Source organism: Aotus nancymaae, unplaced genomic scaffold (genome assembly GCF_030222135.1).
Source record: "Aotus nancymaae isolate 86718 unplaced genomic scaffold, 86718_ANA_hifiasm-v0.15.2.pri h1tg000067l, whole genome shotgun sequence".
NCBI classification, from domain to species: Eukaryota; Metazoa; Chordata; class Mammalia; order Primates; family Aotidae; genus Aotus; species Aotus nancymaae.
This window is the reverse complement of record NW_026988482.1, coordinates 36,690,449-36,711,139: the sequence shown is the minus strand read 5'-3', so window position 1 is coordinate 36,711,139 and position 20,691 is coordinate 36,690,449. Positions and strand designations below refer to the sequence as shown.

The 20,691-nt window shown below is 45.0% G+C and overlaps 1 protein-coding gene across 2 annotated transcripts in view; it reads right to left on the bottom strand.

The window, feature by feature from the left end:
• The window catches only part of PTPRG (protein tyrosine phosphatase receptor type G), a 765,140-nt gene that overhangs the window by 97,722 nt on the left and 646,727 nt on the right, over positions 1-20,691 (bottom strand). For both annotated transcript variants that reach the window (XM_064367285.1, XM_064367284.1), the window contains exons 9-11: positions 10,947-11,131; positions 7,129-7,237; positions 642-691 (exon numbers count right to left, since the gene is read on the bottom strand). In XM_064367285.1, coding sequence (XP_064223355.1) covers positions 642-691; positions 7,129-7,237; positions 10,947-11,131 — 344 coding nt within the window. The remainder of the gene's footprint in view (positions 1-641; positions 692-7,128; positions 7,238-10,946; positions 11,132-20,691) is intronic.

Sequence of the window (20,691 nt, the reverse complement as noted above, 5' to 3'; positions counted from 1 at the left end):
GCTATTAGTCTAATTTTAGCTTGCTCTCTGGGTGATGCTGGACACATGACTTTAACTCACTGAGCCTCGGTTTCCTCATCTTCAAAATGGGAATAATAGTAACACTGACTTTGTGGGCTGCCTGGAGAAGTAAATAAAATAATCTGTGCCTGAAACCCTGGAAAAGCTTAGTGAATTTTAGGCTATTATTATCACCACCACTGTGATTAGTATTTTAATTATTCATTATACCAACCAGGACTAGGGAAAACTAAGGTATTAAATCAGGTTCCAGAAATTTTCAGATCCATATAACTTTAGGCAAGTGACAATCTGAATTTGAGCATATGTCAAATGAACGGGTTGGAACAGATTTAACCCCTTTGTGGTCCTACATTGTACGCTCCCACAAATCATAAATAAGTAAAAATATGAAGAATTTTTACCCTTACAAAATTATACAATATGACCCTCTAACACTGTTGCACAACTTGTGTTCATAAGGTACTGAATTATAAAAAGTGAATAATGTAATTTTCTTCTCTACCGCAACCTCTTTACATTGAGCAGTTTAATAACATTATACTGCCACCTCGTGGTAACAGTTTTAAATGCATGCAAATTAACAGCCACCACAAAGCAATTTATCATTCTCTACTTACCACTCCTGTTTTCACTATTCTGGTCCCTTGGAATATTCGAGTGGTATTAGCTGAGAAACAAAGAGATTACATTTAAGCAATTTTGAAAAAAAATGAGAAAAAAAGAGATTACACAAAGCATTTTTTTGTGGCTCCAACAAGACATTCCTTATGAACACAAATCTGAATTACAGATAATTTTCACGTGTCAAAATATTATTCTGTAGATGTTTTTCCAGCCATTTAAAAATGTAAAACGCCTCTTGGCTTGTGAGTCATATGAAAACATGCAGAGAGCTAGATTTGGTCTGTGGGCAGTAGCATGCTGACCCCTGTCTTAAGCTATTAGTTAAAAAACTGTTTTTCAATTTTTATTGTTTTCTGTTTCATTGAGGTAAAAACTTACAGTAAAACCAGTAAGATTTAGGGGTATAGTTAAATGAATCTTGCATATGTAAACACCTGTGTAACCACTCCCCATGGTAAGATAAAGACATGCCCCAGTGCTTTGCGGGAGAAAAGGTGTGCCTGTCCCCTCATCTATCAATATCCACCTCCACCCCCAAAGCTAACCACTCTTTGGGCCTCTGTCAGTTTTACCTGTATTTGAACTTCATTTAAATGGAATCATATTACACCATTGTTCCTCCTCTATTATCTTTTTGGTCATGATTTCTTATCCTTTCTGTGATTCTAATTACACGTCCTTAACTTTTTGTTTACCTTAAATTGGTACTTTCACCACTTCTTAAAAATGTAGCTGTACAATAATTTAACTCTATTTGCCCACCTTACCTTTTGTGTGCTGTTATAGTATTATTCCTACCTATATTTTAAAATCCTGTGAGATACTGCCAATTGTTCTAAATGGTCCAGTGATTTTATATTAACCATACATTACCCTTTCTGGTGTTCATTTCTTCCTGTAGCTCTGTTTCCTATGTGTTATGATTACACAATATAACTTAGAAAACATTTTTTAAGATTATGGTAAAATACATGACACAATTTATCATCTTAAATATTAAAAAACTTACCATCTTAACCATTTTTTTTTTTGAGACAGAGTTTCGCTCTGTCGCCAGGCTGGAGTGCAGTGGTGCGATCTTGGCTCACTGCAACCTCCGCCTCCTGGGTTCAAGCAATTCTCCTGCCTCTCAGCCTCCCAAGTAGCTGGGACTACAGGCATGTGTCACCATGCCCAGCTAATTTTTATATATTTTTTAGTAGAGATGGGGTTTCACCATGAGACCAGGATAGTCTCCATCTCTTGACCTCATGATCTGCCCACCTCAGCCTCCCAAAGTGCTGGGATTACAGGCATGAGCCACCGCGCCCAGCCCGTCTTAACCATTTTTAAGTGTATGGTTCAGTAGCGTTAAGGTTGTTCACACTGTTGTATTGCTTCTATCCATCTCCAGAACTTTGTCATCCTGCAAAACTGAAACTCTATATGCATTCAAGAACCGATTTCTTCCCTCCCCCAACCCTGGCAACCACCACGGTACTTTCTCTTTGAATTTCACTGCTCTGGATACTTAATATAAGTGGAATCATACCCAGCTGTCCTTTTGCATCTCACTTATTTTGATTAGAGTAATGTCCTCAAGCTTCATCCACCTTGCAGCATGTGTCAGAATTGCCTTCCTTTTTGAGGCTGAATAATATTCCATTGTGAGTATACAGCACACTTTGTTTATTGCTTCATCGGTCAGTGGACACTTGGGTTGCTTTCACCTTTTGGCTATTGCAAATAATGCTAAACAGTATGACTTTTTAAAAACCCCATGAAACTTCCTGGTTCTTTCAAAAAAACAATAGTGCTACAAAAATGAAAAGCTGCCTCCTATATACAATGAGAGAGTAGCAAAAATGCTAATTACCAAAATAATAACACTTGTACCTGCTGTGATTTTTATCAAAACCAGAAATGGCAAGTGACCCACATATATTTCTGTTTGGCTTACAAGCTTTTATTAAAAAAAACAAAAACAAAAACAAAACCAGAATTTGCCACCAATATTGTAAATGGTAGCTTTATCTAAAACTCCCAGTCTCTTGCTTATCTGAAAACACAGTATTGGCAAAACTGGGTTCACCTTCCATGAAAACTCACAATATTGGCAAAACTGGGCTCACCTTCCAGCAGGGCATCATTCAGCTGGGGCTGTCTGTCACCCCCCTTTAGGTGGCCACATGGTCCCCAATTTCCCGCTGACAGCACTCCCCTCATTTGTATATGCCTCCTGCCTGGCCCCATGGGCACTGGAGTTTGCAACCTTGACCTCATGATACATCCATTTTGCACAGCTGGAAAGTCAAATGTGTGTAGAGACAAATGTGAGAAACAGACCCATCTAAATAAAACAACCCTTTAGGTCCTAGATCAAATAAGGCAGCAAAGAAAGCAAGTAACTGGGGTCTCACCCAGCCTAAATATAGTCTCCCATGATCACTGAGCTGCCCGAAGATCAATACTTCACACTTCAGACAGGTGTGCATGCCTCCCCTAGTTAAGACAGAAAAAAAGGTTCCCAGGAGGAACTACTTAACCTGCCCTTTAAAAGGGGCTCTAATTAAGGCCAAAAAACGGAACAGCCACTCCATCAGCATGTGGCTTTCCACTGGTCCTGAACAATCTCCACTGGGGTCAATATCCACGGGGGTCAGTGATAGCCCTGGTGACTAGAAGCTTCTACAGAACCTTTCAGATCAGGAGAGTTTAACCTAGGGTCCTTGCCTAATGGGATTTTTCTAAGCCTTCACTGCAATGGTGTCCTTTTTTCCACTATGCATGTCGGCAACCAATCCCAACTGCATTAGCAGGACCTGCAGCGTTGTCTCTGATTGAAATCTTAGGTATTTTCATACTGCCTTAGAGTTGTTGTAGCTATTCTGGAATATCATTGATGTTCATCACTACTCAGAAATCACGGGAGCTAACACCAGCCACTTGTCATTGAATACCTTAATTTTAAAAAGCACATATATTATTACATCCCAAATGTGTTTAAAATATTTTGACAGCTGTATTAAATGTAATTGGTTCTTTTCCTATGTATTTTACTTATTTATCTGAAGCCATTCTGAGAGAGGATCCATGGGTTTTGCCAGGGACAGGTCTGTGGCTCAAAGAAGGAGCTTAGCAACTCCCATTTTCTATGACTGTTGTGAATTGCAAAAAGGCTTTGAATACCTAATCAGTATTTTCACCCTTTTGTGGAAGACTGTGGGTATTTGATAATTTTTACCCTTTGGGGTGGGCCATTGCTATGTGTTAGTGACTGGGTTTTGCAATAAGAAAACCCAACTCAGCTTATTAGTAGAGGTTTTATGAAGTCACCTGCACCCAAGCCATCATTTCCCCGTCTGTAAAATAACCCCTACTACACCAGTTGCCGTAAAGTGAGATTCAGAAGAAATAACTTACGTAAAAATGCTGTGTCACTGTGAGCCATTCTGCAAATATTGCTTGCTATTAATATTGTTATATTTTCCACAGTAATGTAAACATATTTGTTATAATATTACGTAGAACCTAAATAGTGTTATAAATTTATTATGGAGAAACCGAATTATTCTGAAAAAGGAGCTATCTTTTTTCTTGCCCTTTTAAAACTTTTTTTTTTTTTTTGAGACAGGTTCTTGCTCTGTCACCCAGGCTCATATGCAGTGGTGCAATCATAGCTCACTGCAGCCTTGACCTCCTAGGCTCCACTGATCCTCCTGCCTCAGCCTCTTGAGTGGCTAGGCCTACAGGCATATGCCACTGTACCTGGCCTTTTTTTTTTTTTTTTTTTTTTTTAGTTTTTGTAGAGACTGGGGTCTCCCTCTGTTGCCCAGGCTTGTCTTGTACTGCTGACCACAAACAATCTTCCTGCTTCAGCTTCTCAAAGTGCTGGGATTACAGGTACGAGCCACTGCACCTGGTCTAAAATGTAAGCCTTAACAGTTGATTAATTTTGCACATTGGCCTTTACTGCTTATCAACTCCTCCCTGGCTCATTGGAAAAAGGTCAGCTTTAAGATTTAATGTTTTATATTCCCTGCTTGGATGTTGTAAGGGAAGATGCTCAACCCACTGTGGGGAGGTATAAAGAAAGGATCTTGCCCCCATCAACACAGAGTTTAAACACCAATACAGTAATGAGTAAACTCACGTCCACCTCTGAGCAAAGCAAGTCTGTAGATGGGGAGACACTGGCCGTTTTCAGCAAGTCATCATGATCAGACATTTAAAATATTCCATGCTATGAACTGATTAGCTGACAGAGCCTTTTTGAATTACATTATATTATAAACATTTAATTTTTCAAAGTCCATGCAGAAGCCAGGGAGCTCTGGGGCCTATTAATCAGGTAAGGCAGTTGTGCAGATTCTAGGCTCTTGGACAGAGCACATGGGAGGCCTAATCATGATTTATGTGTCCAAAGTTCCAGGGACCCCGCCTCAGCAAGCTCCCAGTCTGGCTTCCTTCATTCTCCCTCGGCTGGCACAGAACTGGCCTTGGCCTGCAGTCCTTCCTCAACACAGGGAAAGAAACCAATACACTCAGGGTAAAGGTGGACACAGGGAGCGTGATTTATTTATGAAAAAAACACAGCTGTGCTCATTTCCATTAGTTTAAATGGAAGGATGAGATCAACGTGAACATTAGCAAAAAATATTTAAATACTAAATGCAAAATCTGCAAGTCAGGAATTGGAGGAAATCTATGCTGGAAGGCTTCTTATCCTAGGTTTATTATTTATTATTTTCATATGCTAATGCTAAGTGGGGGATTTATACATAGTGCCGGTAACTGGCACTATGTGAATGACTTAACATGTATTATTATTATTTTTTTTGCTTTTTGAGATGAAGTCCCACTCTTGTTCCCCAGGCTGGAGTGCAATGGCGCCATATCAGATCACTACAACCTTTGCCTCCCAGATTCAAGCCATACTCCTGCCTCAGCCTCCCAAGGAGCTGGGATTACAGGCGCGTGCCACCACACCTGCCTAATATTTGTATTTTTAGTAGAGGCCGGGTTTCACCATATTGGCCAGGCTGGTCTCAAACTCCTGACCTCAGGTGATCTGCCCGCCTCAGTCTCCCAAAGTACCAGGATTACAGGTGTCAGCCACCGAGCTCGGCCTACCCATGTCATTCTACAAAGACCCTGTGAGGTAGGTACTATGGATATTGCTACTTTTTGGATTGGGAAACTCCAGGTTCAAGCAGTTAAGAAACATTCTCAGAGTTGCGCAGCTTCTAAGAGGCAGCCAGGACTCAGACCAGAGGTCCTCACTCCAGAATACTTTACGGTGCATGCCAGTTCCCAGGGCCATCTTGTGAAAGCTCAGATTCCTGGATCATGCCCCATGACCCCAGGTGAGATTCGGATGCAGTTGGTCTGAGAGAGGCCCCTGAATGTGTACTTCTCAAATGAGGCTTCTAGGACATCTGCTGCTGCTGCTGGTCCACAACTCACACACCTTACTGGGTCTCTGAAGTCGTACGCAAAATTCTGGCACTTTGTAGGGAAAATGTCCAAACCTTTATCAGATCCATAACTCAAAAAGGGTTAACCTCTGGCCTGGTTACCCCAGTGTGGGTTTCTTATTTTACAGATAAGTTTTCCCTTAGGGAAACCTGAGGACTTGAGAAGTTAAGGACATGATCAAAGAGAACCTCAGGCTGGCAAAGCAGAGTCCAGCACCCTGGTCCCTACTTCCATGCTGGTCTTAGTGCCTATCATAAAACCAAATCAGCAAACTATAGTCCATGGCTACGGCCCATGGCTGCGTAAATAATACTGGAACCAGGACCAGGATTAGGTTAGGGCAAGTAAGACAGAGTGTATCCTGTCTCTACTTAAAATCAGATATTTTATTCATGAGATTTTTTACATTAATTTTACTTTAAAAAAAAATCCCATTAAAATGTTATGTCTCTTGATCACTGAATTTTTTGGTGCTCCTTAAAATTTTGAGCAAAAGCAAATGTCCTGCTTGCTTCACCCTCGTTCTGACCCTAGACCTTTCTGCTAGTCCCTAAGTCATCAGGACCACATATCTAGATCCCAGGAATCTCAAGGACCCTGCATGCAGGGGGTTGTTTGTGTGGTTTGCAAGTCGGAAAGGTGAGGTGTGGCTGTTTTGAGCTGCAGTTTTTGAGAGAACAGTTGACTCAATCACGTTAGAAAGACAGAGAGGATATCTGACCATCCAGCTTGGAGGTGATTTTGTGATCTGACGCGGCGCTAGACAATGACTGACAGAGAGGCCTGAGTACTTGGTTCCCGATAGTTGGAAAATAAAAAGCGATCAAAAAATGCCTTGTTTTTTCTCCCCTCTTCTGACTAATAAAACCTCCAACCTAAAAGACAGATGTAAATTACTAGGGCTTTCTGCATAGGCTTGAAAACCCTACACCGACTCTTTGGCCAGGCTTGTTGTATTCTGCCCAAGCACCGGGAGCGAGTCTCAGCGGCGCTCCAGGCCACAGGATGGGAAGCCAGCCTCACCTTGAAACAGCATCGTCTGGCTGAAGTCGCTGCGCATGTCATCCCGACACACGGCCTGGACTCGGAACAGGTAAAGGCTATCGGGTGAGACGTGGCTAATGGTGGCTTTCTGTAGGAAAAGAAGGAAAAGGCAGTGAGTTAGATTTGAAGGTCAGGGCACACTTTGCATTCTAAAGCCGAACGTGGGTGCCCCAGCAAAGCCTGACAGCCGTGATGCTTCCCTGCTGACCGAAGGTTCACTTTGGAAGGAAGGATTGTTCAAACCTAGCCTGGGAATCTTTTTATGAACTTCCCTGTTTCAGCACTAAAATGTGCAGGACACAGGAAAGAATAACATTATTCTTTTTTTTTTTTCTTTGAGACAGAGTCTTGCTGTCACCAGGCTGAAGTGCAGTGACTCGATCTCAGCTCACTGCAACTTCCGCCTCCCAGGTTCAAGCAATTAGCCTGACTCAACCTCCCAAGTAGGTGGAATTACAGGTGCCCACCACCAAGCCCAGCTTTTTTTTTGTTTTTTCTGATACGGAGACTTGCTCCATCGCTCAGGCTAGAGTGCAGTGGCGTGATTTCAGCTCACTGCAACCTCTGCTCCCAGTTCAAGCAATTCTCCCATCTCAGCCTCCAGAGGAGCTGGGACTATAGGCGCCTGCCACCATGCCTAGCTAATTTTTGTATTTTTAGTAGAGACGGGGTTTCACCTTGTTGGCCAGGCTGGTCTCGAACTCCTGACCTGAGGTGATCCACCCACCCTGGCCTCCCAAAGTGTTGGGATTATAGGCGTGAGCCACCATGCCCGGCCAACGTTATTCTTGATGATGGCTTAGAATGTGTCTTCAGCCCTCTTCATACTCACAAGGCTTGGACTTGTGTTGTAATTCCTGTACCATAAAGTATAAATATTTATCCTAGACAGCCTCTTGAAATATCAGTGTCCTGAATCTCCAGAGCCATGCAGCTTAGAACATCAAGAACACAAAAATCTCGGCAGGTCAGTTTCTTTCTTTCCTTCCCCTCTCTCCCTCCCTCTCTCTCTCTTTCTTTTGAGACAGTCTCACTCTATCCCCCAGGCTGGAGTGCAGTGGCATGATCTCGCTGCAACCTCCCCCTTCAGGTTCAAGTGATTCTCCTGCCTCAGCCTCCTGAGCAGCTGGGATTACAGGCACCTGCCACCATGCCCAGCTAATTTTTGTATTTTTAGTAGAGAGGGATTTCACCATGTTGGCCAGGCTGGTCTCGAACTCCTGACCTCAGGTGATCTGCCCGCCTCAGCCTCCCAAAGTGTTGAGATTACAGGCATGAGTCACCGTGCCCGGCCAGGTCTGTTTCTTTACAGTTTAAAGGCCTCACTGTCTTTTGATTACGCAGAGTATGGGGCATGGTGCAAGGAAGAACACCAGGCTAGAGGGCAGAGGGCATGGCCTCCTCATACCACTCATGAGCTGTGTTCTCAGCCAGTTATTTCAGCCTCTGCTATCTTCTGTAAAATGGGAGAGGAAGAGGTACTTCACAGGTTCTTGTGAGAATTATATAACATAGGCCCGGCAAACCTTGCTCAGAGGTAGACCACACCAAGCAACAGAAAGAATGCCACTTGGCTAACGTAGGGGTGTCGGCAAACTGTGGCCCACTGTCTGCTTTTATAAATAAAGTTTTATTGGCACACAGCCATGGCCATTCGTTTATGTAGGTCTATGGCTCCCTCCACTCTATGATGGCAGGTCGAATAGTTATGCCAGAGACTGCATGACCTGTAAAGCCTAAGATATTTACTATCTGGCCCTGTCCAGAAAACGTTTGCCAACCCCTGGTCAAACATCAGCCAAATTCAGGTCCCTCTTCCTTGCAGTTTCATTCCCACAGCCTTTAAAAATGAGAAAATGGAAACTACCTAAAAAGTAGGCAGCACTTGCTTCCTGAAGAAACAAACAACAAAAGCAACTGATTTTCAAAGACTTCCTAATGGATGAGTTGTCTTATCATCAAAGCATGTATTCTGGGCCAAGTATAGAAGCAGCTCTGTGCGCTTAACCACCGAGTGGGAGTGGGTTTTCCCGACACAGCTATTGAAAACCTCTGAACTGGTATTAAAATGTTATTGTGGCCACACCTGCTGCTGTTGCCTTGAAAGCAGCTTCCTGGTGAGAGGGGTAGGCTAGGGCCGTGTTATTTAACTTTGAGCCTCATTTACCTCGTTTGGAAAAGGTGGGCAGTTACACCTGCCCACAGGTTTGTGCTGAAGATGTGGAAGCGGGGACGCCCACTGAAAGATGCTGCTCAAATGATATATATGACTTTCGGGTTTCTGGGCCACAATAACCATGAGTTAGAGAATAGCTTTGTTGTCACTAAGTCAGCACTCTTCACTGGTTGAGGAATTAGAAAAATTAATTTCGTGTGTCCCGAAAGAAAATAACCACTCCTAGAAATTCATATAAGAAAGAAGTTGCTGTCAATGCATGTTTTTCTCTACATCTCTCTCTTTCTCTGAAACTAATTTATGCTTCATTCTCTAAACCTCTGACCCCATCTTCTGTTCAGAGTCAAATCTTCACTGCATCTATGCAGGGATGTATTAGAATTCACTCCAAGCCGGTATCTATTCATCTTTGCATGTTTAATTATTTTCCACTTAGAACAAGAAACTGCTTAAGCGCCTAGATGGTTTCTGCTGATTAATGCAAGCCATCTACTTCAGAAAGAGAAAAATCCCTTATGGACTTCCAGTTGTGACAAGAGAAAGGTTAAAATACATCATAACCTTGGGTGCCTTTCAATAGATTCCTCTCTGATTTCACGAAGCTCATCATTCCCTAATGTGACCCAGATAACAATGTCTAGTGGGGAAATTGAAAATATAAATGGAAATGAAGTAAAAGAATCTTCATCTAAAGAAATACGAAAAGTATTATTCTATAACTGATGGAATGGGCCCGGAGGACTCCGTACTGGGAGAAAAAAAAGCGATGTCATTAAGAATCGCACGTGGTGCTACTGCATTTTTCATCTGAATATACAATTACAGCTTTCATTATTCCAGAGCCGTCCTTTGATTAACAATAAACGCAAGGCTTTCAAACCCAAATGTGTCACTTTGAGTTTTTCGGCAAAGACTTAAAGACAGTAGTTGCGGAGAGTTTGCTTTTATGGGGAAGTAGACGGCTTCTGCAAACATCTGTTCTGGAGGGCCTTATTGGGTGTTGCACACTGAACATGTACGTCAATTTTAAGAGGAGACATTGAATTAGATATGTGCAGCTCAAAGTGAGGTCAGATAGTACAGTATTTGAGTATCTGAGAAAAGAGATAAAATATTACACAGCCGCAGGGGTTCGGGAGGTATTGGAAATGTGTAAGGCAGAACAAATGTGACAAAGTGGCAGAGACTGTGGACAGTGGTAGTGGTGACATGAGCAGCAGTAGCTTTCGTAGGGGAAGAGGAGGAGAAGGATTATAATAAATAATAGTTAATATTTATATAGTTATATAGGACCTGTTGAATATTTGCACAGCTCATTTAGTATTTATGATAATCCCATCAGATGAAAAGGGCCTAACTGAGGCTTTCTGTTTGTTAATAATGAAAGAAAAAGCAGTCAGTTTTAAAGGACCCAATCTAAAGAAATGAACTGGCTCTCTGAGTTGTGTAGCTGTTACATGGAAGGTCAGGATGGTACCCAGGCAGGCTCTGTCTACTGTCCTCCCTGGCACTCTCGAGCAGCCCGGCAAGGGCAGTGCCCACATTTACCAGACAGGCAGAGAGGGGCAGCAGGCATCCCTCTCTGCAGTATGTACCCTGAATCAGAGCGTGGGGTTCATACCAAGTCTTTGTCGCTGTCCTTTGTAAACGTCTTCTCCTTCTCGTCCTCATTCTTGGTCCAGCTGTAGGAGATCATGTAGTTCATGATGGGTGGGTGGTAGATGGTCTCTGGCTGGCTCCAGGACACCTGCAGTGCCGTCTGGTTCAGAGGCTGCACCTTCATGTGGATGGGTGGAGAGCTGCAAACTGAAGATACACAGGGCTCAGCTCGGGGAGCTGTCAGCACAATGCACCATTCAATCCGTGCCCCCCTAAGGGCTGAACCTCAAAAAGTTGAAAGAGTAATACAGGAGACACCCATACTCCCTTCCCGTGGGTCCTTTAATCATTTACCACATTGTTCTCCACCCCCCCATCTCCACAAACACACACACACACACACACACACACACACACATACACACGGCTGTTTTTCTGCTAGGCCGGTGAAAGCACTTTGCGGAATTCTGACACTTCTCCCGTAGATACTCTGTCCTGCACCTCCCAAGATTGAGGACACACCCTCCTATGGAACCGTAACATCAGCTTCATATCAAAGAAACAAGGCATGAATTCAATACTATTATCTCACATATAGTCCATATTCAAATTTCCCCAGCTGTCTCCAAAAGATCCTCTATCGCCGTGCCCCCCTGACTTCAGCCTCATGGTCCCCCGCCTTTTTTTCATGATGGACATTTTGAAGAAGCCAGGCAGTTGGACTGGTGGATTGCCCTAACTGAAATTGTAGACGGAATCACATTATCAACAGGTCTGAGCATAAATAAATTTAAAATGAGACCTTAAATAATTTTAAAGCAAAGTCACATAACACAAGGATGACTTTCTCTGAACAGCAGAACCCCATGTAATTATCCTGATGTGGGGTGTAAGGAAAAGTCAGGCTAATTCATCTTCTTATTCCTTGGGGCTGAGAGGTTTAAGGGACACGGTGGATCTAAAGCTATTTACAGACAAACCTATGAAAGTGCTGAGACCTTGACAGAACTAAATGAGTTATACAAATGATCAACAGGTCCGATCCTGTCATCTGTAAATGTAAATGTGTGCTTTCTCAGGGGTGGCCAGGCCGCTGTGGCCATGCTCCCTGCCTTCATGGAGCTGATGGTCCAGAGCAGGGGTTCTCACCCTCAGCACCCATGACCTCTTGAGCCAGACACTGCCTCACTCTTGGGGGCTGTCCTGTGCACTGTGTAGCAGCATCCCTGGCTTCCACTCCCTAGATGCCAGTAGAGCCCCCGCCCCGTCCTTGACTTGTGACAACAAAAAAATGTCTCCAGGTATTAGCAAAGGTTGCTTGGAGGGCCAATCACCTTCGGCTGAGAACCCCTACTCTAACAGGGGAGATGTAAACTCACCAAAATCCCCCGCACAGAGCCAAAACTGGAAGGAAGGTTCATGTCACTGAGAGCTGAGAGCTTATGGAGATGAAGCGGGTGGGAGCTGTAAAGGGACCTTCGGGAAGGCCTGAGGAGCTGGAACAAGGCACGGAGAAGACAGGCAGGCAGGGGGCAGGTGTAGCTGCAGTGAGAGGCCTTGGGGCCAGATTCAAACTCTGGCCTTTCTCCATGAGCCCTGGGAGGCCCCTGGAAAGAACTGAGCCCGAGAATGACCAATCAGGTTGGTACTTTACAAAGATCCCCTGAGCTTCGGCTGAGTGTAGAAGGCCCCAGACAAGCCAAGTGTGGAGGAGGGGGCCTGTGAGGAGGGGCTGCGATGGTCAATTGCTGGAAGACCAGGGAGGGAGGGCAGGTTCACAGTTAGGAGGGTAGACACAGAGGCCTGGCGATGTGCCAGGTAAGAAGGGCCGGGGAGAGGGAGAGGCAGTGAGGAGGACCTTCTGGTTTGGGTGCAGGAACCGGGTGAGAAGTAGGTGGGCGTGCTGGCAGAGACAGGCCAGGGGACCGTGGCTCGGTTCTGAGGGGCTGGCATCTTCTAAAGCCCACCCACATGCCCTGCAGCCTGCCAGGAGCCAGACTCCCATATTTCCTACCCAAGAGCCCCAAACCCAAGGCAGCCCTGGGGAACAGGATGGCTTTCCTGCCAGAGAAGCACAGCCCAGCTTTGAGGACCTGGCTGGCAGAGAAGAGTAGGTTGGTTTTGACAGGGAGGCCACCTTTAGCTCTTCAACTGCATTCAGTTGGTGAGGTTCACTTTGTACAACACAGACAGGAAGGAAGGGATAAATTAAAGAGGCATTCCCACCGCCCCGCAGAACCCCTGGGAGGCATCATGCTGCTGGTCACGCAAATGCCACCAGAGCGGGGACATCAAACCAAGAATCTGAAGGGAGGCTTCCAGAGACACAAGGGTGGAATGACAGAGTGCGGGCACTAGGTGGCGCCAACCTACTGTTTTTAAACACCCCGACTTCTAAGTGGCTTCACAGTTTCTCAAGACAGAACATGGAGGAGGCGGGGAGGAAATAGCTACACCCCCAGCTTTCCAAATACTAATAACGAACTGAGGAGATGTACATATTGGGAAGCTTCTATATCTCATAATGATGACCATGTCAGATTTCCTAACTTCTCTATCTTTTCTCACCTCCCACCATGTTCTTATTTATCTTCCTTATTCTGAAACCATTCATTCCCTTGCTCCAAATAGCAATGAATGCTGTATGGGGAAGCATCCCTCTCTAGCAGTTACATCATGCCCCCATAAATAATTCTGTCACCCACATACAGATGCAACCATTCTTCTTATTTTTTGAAATTAAAATAGCTGGGTTTTACTGTGTGCATTAAGATGATGCATGTTAATATTTTTTATAAAGTAACCCAAGTAATACAAAAAAGTAAATTAAAAAAAAAGTTAAAAGAAAAAAAAAATCACCCCAAATCTCAGTGTCCAGAGATAACAACTGTGAACATTCCGGGGTTCCAACATGCAGTTATTTCTTTATATACATGTGAAAGTTCATATACACAATTTGATGGAAATGGAATAGGATGTGGATGGCACTGGAATGTTCTGTTTTGTTTTGAGGTGGGCTCTCACTGTCACCCAGGCTGGAGTACAGTGGCTGGATCACAGCTCGCTGCAGCTTCAACCTCCTGAGCTCAAGTGATCCCCCCACCTCAGCCTCCTAAGCAGCTAGGACTACAGGTGTATACCACCACACTTGGCTAATTTTTAATTTTTTAAAACAGAGACAGGGTCTCACTATGCTACCTATGGGCTCAAGTGATCGTCCCTCTTCAGATGTGAGCCACCGTGCCTGGCCCCAGAATTTTTTGTTGTTGTGTTTTACTCAACACTCATGGATGTATTTCCTCGTCAGTAAGTAGAGCTTATTTTGAATGATGGTACAGAACCCCAGTGTATTAAAAAAATACTGAGTTAAGTTCTCAAAGGAGGTAGATCTGGCCTCACTCTAAGGGAATCACCTGCCAGGAAGGGAATTCTCTAACTTAAGGGACTACAAAGATGTAGGCTTGTCCCTGATTACACATCAGAGGAGGAGCATGAGGCCAGGACTCTGCAGGCTGAGGAGCTACAGGAAGAGCAGTCTGATCAGAAATGTCTCTTCTGCATTCTACCCACCATCCTAGGTAACGGCTTTTTCTAGGTATACTAAGCCAGATTTGGAGGACGCATTTGCAGAGTACTAGGAGGGCCTAGAATAGAGGTTGGCAAACTTTTTCCTGTAAAGGGCCGGATAGTAAATATTGTCGGTTTTGCAGGTCACGTGGTCCCTCATACACTACTGATTCTGCCTTTGAAGCACAAAGCAGCACAGGTAACGTGTAAACATGAATGAGTGTGGCTGTTCCCCAACAAAGCTTGATGGACACAAGTGCAATTTCATAGGATTTTCATGTGTTGAAAAATATTCTTTTGATTTTTTTTCCCAACTGTTTAAAAATACAGAAACTATTCTTAGCTCATGGCTACACAAAAGGTGGTGGGGGGTAAGTTTACGCCCGTGGAACAGTGCTGATCCCATACCGAGACATTAAAGAGAGGCCAAGCCCTTATTTGAAACACAATTATCAACTGCATTGTACTCCTGGCACTGAATTCTGCCCCTCTGCGCAGGCTGACAGGCCTGCTCCTGCTTAGATTCTTCCCAGCACTTACTCATCCACGGAGTTGTATTATTGACTTCATTGACGATCTGTAATTATCTATCTCCCCCACTAGATGGAAGCTCCACGAGGCTGGTGCCTTTTCTGTCTGGTCTGGTTCATTACCCTCGCGTCTAAGACAGTGCCTGGCATGTAGTGGGCTCTCAATCAATATTTGCTGAATGAACAGAAAGTTGGTTGTACATAGAATAAAATCCTTAGTCTTTCCCCTGGTCCACAGGTCCTGTGTAACATGATCCCCTTCCACATGTCAACCTCATGGCTTGCCATCTTCTTCCTCACGGACTCATCTCTGGCCAGCCCCCACCCCAGACCCCTTAAAGATCTGGCTTCAAGGCTGGACGAGGTGGCTCACGCCTGTAATTCTAACATTTTGGGAGGCCATGGTGGGTAGGTGGCTTCAGGCCAGGAGTTTGAGAGCAACCTGGGCAACATGTCAAAATCCCAGTTCTACAAAAAATGCAAAAATTAGCCGGGTGTGGTGGCACACACCTGTAGTCCCAGCTACTCAGGAGGCTGAGGTGGGAGGATCACTTTAAATGATCCTCCCAGGAAGTGGAGGTTACGATGAGCTTTGATCATGCCACTGTGCTCCAGCCTGGGTGACTAAGACCCTATCTCAAAAAGAAAAGAGAAGAAAAAAAATCCAGCTTCAAAACCCTGCTTCCCCTCAGGCCGAAGGGCCACCCGTGTTCTCCTGAACTCTCACTGCTTCCCGCCTCACAGTGCCCATCACACTGTGCCCTCACCAGCTGCCTGCCTCTGTGTCCCTCTGACTGAGCTGCAAGCATCTCCTGGGCAGGGACCAAGCTCCTTATCACTGGTAACCTTGGCAGGGGCTCGCATTTCTCTGACGGAATGGGGGATGCTATTTTGAGTGTCCTCCACTGAGGGGGAGTCCACATACAAAATCAGTGCCACACAATTCATTCCTGGGGTCACTGCTAGGAGCCTGAAATTTGTTGAGACTCTTGTCTCTGGTCTTTACCTCATGCCCTCTGCTAATAAGAAAAGCAGTCAGTCTACAGAGGGAGCAAAAACCCCAGATGCTTGGCGGCTAGGGGAAAGATAGTACCAGACACCCGTCAGAGAACTCACACAAGTGAGCAGGCAGACACCGCTGTGCCTGGTGCTGCCAAAGCTCTGCTTGCTCTTTCAGTGATGGAAACCCTTCTTTCAAACAAAACCTCCCTCAAAAGTCCAGATAGGAAACAGGCAAAAGCAGCAAAATAGAATTTTCTAGATCAGTCTGGAAGAGCTGGTATAACAGAAAGTGTGGGCTTTGGAGCCAGACTCGTACAAACCCTGTGTGCTCATCTGTAAAATGGGTGACTAGTGTCCAGCGATTACCTTCCTGACAAGGTTGCGGTAAGGATTACTAGGGAACGCTGTGGATAAACCCAAAGTTGTGGGCTGCAGGCCCAGTGGCGCATACGTGGACACACTACATGGCCCACACATGTTTAAAAACGATGTATTTTATATATAAATCTGGGTTTTAAAATTACTCCTGCATCCACGTATGGCAGTGGTGAGCTGGAGCAGGAGAGCAATCATTTTCTTTAGACGAGAGTGTGTACTCGGTTTTTTTTTTTTTTTTGAGACGGAGTTTCGCTCTTGTTACCCAGGCTGGAGTGCAATGGCGTGATCTCGGCTCACTGCAACCTCCGCCTCCTGGGTTCAGGCAATTCTCCTGCCTCAACCTCCTGAGTAGCTGGGATTACAGGCACGCGCCATCATGCCCAGCTAATTTTTTGTATTTTTAGTAGAGATGGGGTTTCACCTTGTTGACCAGGATGGTCTCGATCTCTTGACCTCGTGATCCACCCGCCTCGGCCTCCCAAAGTTTTTTTTTTTGCCACAGCCCCCACCACTCCCCATTGCCTCTGCTCAGCCCACTTCCCTGGCAGCTCTCTGACCCCAAGGCCAGGTGAGTTTTCTACTGGTCTAAAATGAACACCAGGAGCACTTTTGAGGGCACACCATAGGCGCCCAATACTTGTACTTTTCTATCTCTTCTCAATGGTCCTTGCAAACTGCACATAACAAAGGGAGTCTGACAGACTTCTTGATATGTCCTTTTGCACAAAAGTGAAGGCTTTTAACCATGTGGGAGGTGCCACACCCTGATCTCTAAACAAATATCCCCTGTGAGGTGTTCCTGACATCATCCTGACCCTTCTCAGGGGCCTGATTATATTCCCACTGGGGTCTGATGGCCTCTCACCGGCATCTAGGTGCTGCTTCTCGCCAGCTCTGAGAATTTCTGCCTTCACTCTGAACCACCTTTAATTATGATCCCAGACTTCGTTAAATAGTGCAGAGGCCTGCAGCAGAACACCCAAGGTCCTCCGATCCTAAATCAACGTCGGGGATATTTTCTCAGTGGTTCCGCAAGTAAATAGTAGGTTCCCTTCCCCCACCCCATCCTCTTCATTTGAGGCTTTAGATAAACTAATGTGGTATGTATGCTCTGTCCGAAAGTCAATGGAATTTCCAAGTGCCTTTAACTATCTGGAGTTAAAGGCTCCTCCAGGGGCCTTCTCCTAGCACCTGCCCCCTCAGAGTTTCACACCCAAGGCAACTGGCCAAATATTGATCAGGAGTCAAAGAGACAGCACTGCTCAAACAAAGCAGTCCGGTGCAGATTCACTATTTCACAGTGCTTGTCAACACAGATGAAACTGCCGCTTCCTGGGTGGGAGGTGTTTGCGACATCATATGCTACACAGGGGTGGTGTCAGAGGGAACAGCTTAAGCCAGCGGAGGACCACGGGGGAGATGCTTCTTCCTCGGGGACTGCCTGGCCCTGGCGGGGAGAAAGAGCAGGAGGCATCGCCTCTTAAAAGCAGGAGGGAAACAGTCAGGTGGAACAGAGCCCAAGCCTTGCCCGAGACTCCTTAAACGCCTGTCATTTCTTTATCATCTTCAAATATGGAATCCTTTAGGGGGAATTTCCAAAGAAATGGCCTCAGGGAGTGATTCTCTTTTTGAAGGGCTGTATCAAAGATGTCTAGGTAAACACAGAATCCTCCTCAGCAGCCCTTGTAGGACTTCAAACCTGGAATCCTGGGGCTTGGGGTGTTGCCTCCCCCATCCCTGCCCAAGTGCTCAAGATGGGCAAACCACACAGAGAAAGGCACTGGGAACGATCGAATCAAAGCAGGACCCCAGCTCCAGTGTAATTTGCATTTCCATCTGAGTCATTCCTAGCTAGAGCTGCAGCTCCCATGCACAGGCTCTGGGCCTGCCTCTGTGCATTCCTCTTGGATCATCCCCGGCACGCAATGCATAACCGAATCCGAGAGCCGGGCTCCATTCTCCCTATGAAACATGAGCACACTGGGCTCCAGAGAGACCAAGTTAATGGGATGGGCCAAGGAAACAGAGCGGGAGGAGGATGGAGAACCGAAACCAAATTGGCCCGAGTCTGAACCCGAGTGGCCGGGTACTCCATGGAGCAGTCATGTGTGTTCTTGCCCCATACGCTTCCCAGAACTGTTTTCCTACCTTCAAGATACTAGCAAAGATGTTAGGAGCATTACTGCAAGAGCTTAAAAGGTGAAAGCCATCCCAGCAGGTAAAAGGCTTCCTTCCTGTTCCCTTCTCCCTCATCCTTCCCCACCCTCACTCCCTTCTCTCTTCTCAATGACAAATGAGAATGTAGGGTTTCTTGACAATTTCCAGAGCTGGACGCAGCGCAATTGCCATTATTCTCCCATCAGAAATGCATAGGAAGCTCACGGTCCTTCAAGTCGTCACAGGATGCTGGAAATATACAGATTGCTGCTAGGGTTTCCACCCACCAAGGCCTTTATTCTGTACCACTCTTCTTTTTTTAAAATTGAGACAGAGTCTCGCTCTGTTGCCCAGGCTGGAGTGCAGGGGCATGATCTTGGCTCACTGTAACCTCTGCCTCCCGGATTCAAGCAATTCTCATGCCTCAGCCTCCCGAGTAGCTGGGATTACAGGCACCCACCACTACACCTGGCTAATTTTAGTATCTTTAGTAGAGTCGGGGTTTTGCCACGTTGGCCAGGCTGGTCTCAAACTCCTGACCTCAAGTGATCCACCCAACTCAGACTCCCAAAGTGCTGGGATTACAGGTGTGAGCCCCGTGCCTGGCCTATTCTGTGCCATTCTGTACTGACATATTAATAGTAACGAGTCCTATCTGATGAGCCCAGATCTGGGCTGTTAGTACATTTCACAGAGCATGTCATCAAATCGTCGCAGTAATTCTGTGGGGCTGCTGGCTCTATCATTACCCTTGTTTTAGAGACCTAGATCTAAGAGGGTCATTGATTCACTTACTTACTCTAGGGTCAGACTGCTTTGGTTATAGACAAACCAGCTGTGTGGTCTTGGATAAAGCCTGGGTAAAAGCTTCTGGGATAAATGCATGAAATGTACAAATGCACACGGACTGAGATATAGCAAATGCACGGTAAGAAACAGTTACGTTACATATTTGTTCAGCACCTGCCATATGTCAGGGCCTTGATCAGGAACTAGGGATAAAGATGAACACACGTTGTCATGGTCCTGACCCCCTGGAGATGACGGTCCAGTGGGAGAACACACATCAACGACGTAATCTCCCTAAAACAGAGGTTTTAACTTGAGGCTCCTTAGGAGATCTGGATAGAATCCACAGAAGTCTGTGAACTTAGATTGCAAAAAAGTCCACTTTTATTTTCACTAATCTCTAACTAAAATGTAACATTTCCTTACATTTCGAATGTTGGCAAGCATTACGGGACTTGTGTGATAGAAATCACAAAGCTATTCCTGTTAGATTACAGTGATTACCAATACAGGTAACTCCTGAACAACACAGGTTCGAACTGCATGAGTCCATTTGCAAGTGGATTTCCACAGCTGAGACAGGGCAACAACTCCTCCTCTGCCTACTCAACACGAAGATGACAAGGATGAAGACCTTCATGATGATCCACTCCCACTTAATGGTAAATACATTTTCTCTTCCTTATAATATTCTTAATAACATTTTTTCTTTTCTCTGGCTTACTTTATTGTGAGAATATAGTACGTCATACATATCACAGACAAAATGTGTGTCACTCGACTGTCTATGTTACTGGTAAGGCTTTAGTATTAACTTTTTGGAGAGTGGAAAGTTGTATCTGGATATTTGATTGTGCAGACACCCTGACCCCCATGTTGTTCAGGGCTCAGTCGTATTTCAAAGTGTCCTTTATGTTCATCATTATTTAAACATTATAATGGTTATTAGATCTGCTGCCAGATCTTGTCATTTAATGCCCTCATCAAGAAGCAGATAAATTAGTACATCACAATTTTAAAGATATTTTGAAAATATCAGAGAATAACTGGCTTCCTCCGTAATCTATTAGATTTTATTTTAAGCATCTAAAACCATCAATATGAGGAGAGACTAAAGGGGTCTTTGGCACCAAAATGGTTAAATCCATCCAGCACTAAGGAATATGTAATTGCATGCTTTTAAGGAAAACGTTATAGTAGTTCTGTAGAAAGGTTTAATAAGGAACCCTGACCTAAACCTGGGAGCTGCTGAGCACAGTCTGAACTGAAATCTGAAGAATGAGTGGGTGTTTATAGAGGAAAGAGGAAAAAAGCAGGTTTGGGTGTGTCAGACAGAAAAAAGAC